Here is a 4392-nt window from a genome sequence, read left to right on the forward strand (position 1 = left end):
ATCACAGATGGAKCATTATATGAAGCTGAGAAATGTGGGCTTTCTTGATGTATTTGCTTTAGGGTARTTCTTGSAATGATACATTTGRGARATTTCAATCTTATTCCTGTACAATCTGGACAAATTATTTAGCTAAACTACTGTCTTTAAACTCACATATAACCTACTACTTAATTTGTCTCATGTTGCATTCCTGTAGAAATGTCTAAAGGTGCTTCTGATCATTGGCTGGTCAAACATCAGGTTTCCAAGTTATATATTACTATGTATTAACTATGTATTTCAATTTAAAAATAAATTTCTTAGACAAATATAATGTTGCTATTTTTTAAGAAACTAGGTTATTTTATTTACAACATTTTGTTTTACCTCAGTCTCAAGATCAACAATGTTCTGAGAAGAAACCTGTCTGTTGTGTGTCTTTGATCCAGTTTTCCTCTAGCGTAAAACGAGCCACATCACTTTCTTTCAGCYTGTAGACATAAAAAAACACTGAACAGATGCAGTAGTTGAATGTTAACATTAAGCACCAAAACCTGTCAGACAAACCAGCTAAAGGAAACCCAACCAAGACYATTTTACACTTCAAAGTGTGTTTACACATTTCGTCGAGTAACACTGAATACTTTGAAATGTCTCACGTAAAAGAAAAAAAAAAGTGAAAACATATCTAAATGACTGATGAAAATCAAGAAATGTCATTTGAGTCAAAGTTGGAGGTGAGAAGTTTTAAACTGTCAGAAATACGGAGGTGGGAAGTTAAAATGAAGTGAGCTTATGAAACATCGGCAATTTGTTCAGCATCTCTGCTGGAGTCTCTGGGCTCAAAGAAACATTAACTATTATTGCTAAAACACCTGAGACTGTTGGTGATTGAGATGAAATGGGTGTAATTCAGGTTTCTGTGCTCGACATGGAAGAACAGAATGAAAAAACAAACTCTGCCCATCATAGAACAGACAGTGAAGGAATAACTGCATGCATAGAGTTTGTCCGTAGACTAGTTAAAGTTCACTTAGGTAATGTTTTATTCATTTGATTTTTCAAAACTAGTTTTTATAAGGATTTTTTTAAATTGAGTACAAGAAGTAATACAATTGAAAACACTAAAGAAAACAAAAGAGGATCAAACCAAGAAAATTTATAATCATGTTTTATAGTTCATGGTCATTTTTGCTCATACTCATTCCAAGTACAGGTCTCTGGAAAGCAGAACTGACGGACAGAATGACAGAACGTACACAGATCGGTTGGAAATGGAGACCTATTTTTTGAGTTATTCTCCTCCAGATTGCGGGGACAGCTCAAGCACTTATTGTACAGTCTCGCAATACCACTTGTTAAAACACACACAGCAAGTTAATTCATCTTTAACACAGTCCTCGTCCGACGTCAGCGCTCTWATGCTCAGTCTTCACTTTCACTCATCGAAGTCAAGGTTGAAGAGGAAGGCAGTGATTCCTTTAGAGAGAGTCACACGAGTTGTCATGGTGCACCTCTCCACTGTCAATGTCCTGTGCAGTTTCTAGGAGTGGATAGGTTGTTACTGGTCCAGGATCATCTATCTCAGGTTGGCATATGTATAAAAAAACCTATCTAGGAACACATGTAAAAACAAAGGGATTTCAAATTATTATCCAACTGAAAAAAAGAATGTCCTCATAAAATCTATGTCTATCAACACTTATTAACACATACCATTTTTATTTTATTTTTTTTATATTTTATTCCAAAATGGTTGAGTAGCAGTTATAGTTTGCATCATCTATACAACAGGCTATAAAACACCACTTTGTCACAGTCCAGTAAGCACATATAGATGTGGTTGTACTGTATATAAACATATGTACTGTTATAAGATACTTTTGCGTGCATGGCTCCCGAATGATCACCTTCAATCCCCAGCAATCTGAGAATACTTCCTCCTTTGAAATCCAACAGTGTGAAACAAACAACAAAAAAAAAAGCCTTCACTTTTGTTTCTGACACAAATTGTTGCCTTTTATCTGACTGTTTTACGAGGAACTGCCATCCGTTCTCATCTTTGCGCTGCAGCGGCTCAAGCAGGTATTAGTCGTTTGCCAGACTCCCCAGCCTCTTCAGCGAGGACTTTGGCCTGGATTCACCACCACACGTTTGTTTTCATTTTTGTTTTTTTCCTTCCACTTCCTCTTCATCCACAGTAAATATTTGCCAGCTTCCATGTATGTATTTATTTATGCATTGTGCCATTTTCTCCAGGAAAAAAAAATCTCAACACAAACAGGCAATGCAAATGCAAAGTTTGTAACGCTGAATCTCCATTTGCAAAGTGCATCTGTGCCCTTCTGTTWACATGGAACAGAAAAGATGGATTGCATTACCCTGGCCAATGAACAAGTCACGGGTTACTGTTGTTTGGTTGACATATTAGATATGCATTTAGTTCACTAATAAATGCCAGCCATTTCCCCATTAGTCTATTTTTGGACAGGATGTATTTTCTTGACTTCTTGATAGTTAGGAAATGTATATTTTCATTTTTCATTTGACATTTTAGAGCATTGTCTTGTGTTAAAAATGACTAATTTTGTTCATCCTTGTTATTATACTGTACACATGATGTCCTGATTCATCGCTTTGACAGATGATTGAGTTGGTCAAGCATAGACCAAAACGCCGTCTATCACACGTAGTATTCTTTGTCCTTGTTCTTCTTGTTCTTAATTGAAGGTTTTGCATTGTTGACTGGCTTCTCTTTGACTATGGTGCCGTTGGATTGCGCCGAGTTGCTGATGTAATTGCGACTCTCGTCGACGTGGTACGACCCTTCGTCCCTGTTACGGTATTTGTACATAGCATAGAGCAGGATGAGTATACACAGTGCAGCTGCCGCTACGATGCCGACCACCATGCCCGTTGTGCTGCTGGACTCCCGGAAGACCTCCGACGTTCCTGGGTAACCCTTCGGTCCAGAACCTGTTGGACTGGCTGCGAGGAAGACAGATAAATAGAGTTACCACAAATGCACTGAGCTCAATATTAGTTTTCATCTTTGTCTGCGAACCCAACATTTCACAAAGATTAATAACTGGGTTTCTTTCAGCTGCATGTTTGGATCAATATTACATTACTAATGGGTGATGCAGCAGAGCAGACAAGAAGCTTCATGTTTGCTAATGTTAAATGTAAAAGCTGACACAGTGGTACTTCCCCACCAAATGGAAGAGAGCAATGCAGTTAGATGATGGGTAGAAAACAAACTAGTTTCTACCGTTAAGTGAAATATCAATCAACCACAGTGGTTGCTACATGYTAATAAACGTCTTCAATAAAATGCAAAATAAAAACTACATTATAATAGAAAAAACAAATCTCCCAGAGACACATAATAATGAACTCTAAGCTTGGAGGAATAAGACTGGTGTGAGTTTGCTTGTGAATGTTCCAGGGAGCAGAACTGTACGCTGCCTCTTCAGACCACGACTGAAGATTTATTCTGCTCCAAAACCTATTCTCAATGACCCGTGAGGCGTGATCAAGTTATAGACAGCCAGGAAGTCAGACATGGACGAGTACAGAAAACGAGATGCAGTAGGCCAAATAAAAGAAAAAGAAAGAAAGAAATCTGCTAATTTCAGAAGCGAAGCTGACAAGAAGACTAATGAGTTAATGATTCATCGWAGAGCATGGATAAAAGCTTACAGCTCATTACATGTTTTACAGCACAGTCATAAATGAGCAGGCAACATTTCCAACACTCAATACATATCCAAGCAGCATGACTGCATCGCGCACTGAAAATAAATCTTTCACAAAGAAACAATTCTTCCGTTGACTCAGCAGATTGCGCCAAAGGCTGCCTCCACTTCTGTTTCTGAAATGGTGCCATTCAGTCGAGCAGATTCTGAAAACACATCAGCCCCTTGATATCACTCAGTCTTCTTGGCACATATCTCTGTGTGTTTTCGTAGCAGTCATCATTTCTGCTTGAGCCGTCTTTGTTGCATTTGTGAAACCCAAACACTCGAAGCCTAACAGCTGGAAATGAAAGCACTCCGGTTACACTGGATTGAACCAAAGATATCTGATGGTTTAATGGCCAGGTTTAGAGCCCAGTTATCTTGACTTYGCAATAATACATATTCATTTGCATTTATACAGGTCAAAGTAATAAAAGCTACAGAAAAAGAAATAGTTGTATTTTCAGACAGTGCCCCTGAACTGTGGAATGAATGGTCTTTGCACACCAGGCTGGCCAACACACTTCGTCTTCAAATTTTCTCAAAACTCAGGTTCAAAACATTTTAAAAATAATAATTGTTTATTTTTGTTTTTATTGCATTTAAAATTTTCACCGTTTATGTTTAGATAATTTTGAATCTTTTTATTTATGCTTGTAAATTTTGCGTT

At 37.6% G+C, this 4392-nt stretch overlaps 1 protein-coding gene across 25 annotated transcripts in view; it reads right to left on the reverse strand.

Moving 5' to 3' along the window:
* Positions 1 to 1004: 1004 nt before the first annotated feature.
* Positions 1005 to 4392, reverse strand: part of LOC106516126 (neurexin-1a) — a 301025-nt gene continuing 297637 nt past the window's right edge. For all 25 annotated transcript variants that reach the window (XM_014007392.1, XM_014006916.1, XM_014007560.1 and 22 more), the window contains one exon: positions 1005 to 2970. In XM_014007392.1, coding sequence (XP_013862846.1) covers positions 2666 to 2970 — 305 coding nt within the window. In that variant the 3' untranslated portion in view covers positions 1005 to 2665. The remainder of the gene's footprint in view (positions 2971 to 4392) is intronic.

The sequence above is a fragment of the Austrofundulus limnaeus genome, unplaced genomic scaffold, assembly GCF_001266775.1.
Source record: "Austrofundulus limnaeus strain Quisiro unplaced genomic scaffold, Austrofundulus_limnaeus-1.0 Scaffold0, whole genome shotgun sequence".
NCBI lineage: Eukaryota > Metazoa > Chordata > Actinopteri > Cyprinodontiformes > Rivulidae > Austrofundulus > Austrofundulus limnaeus.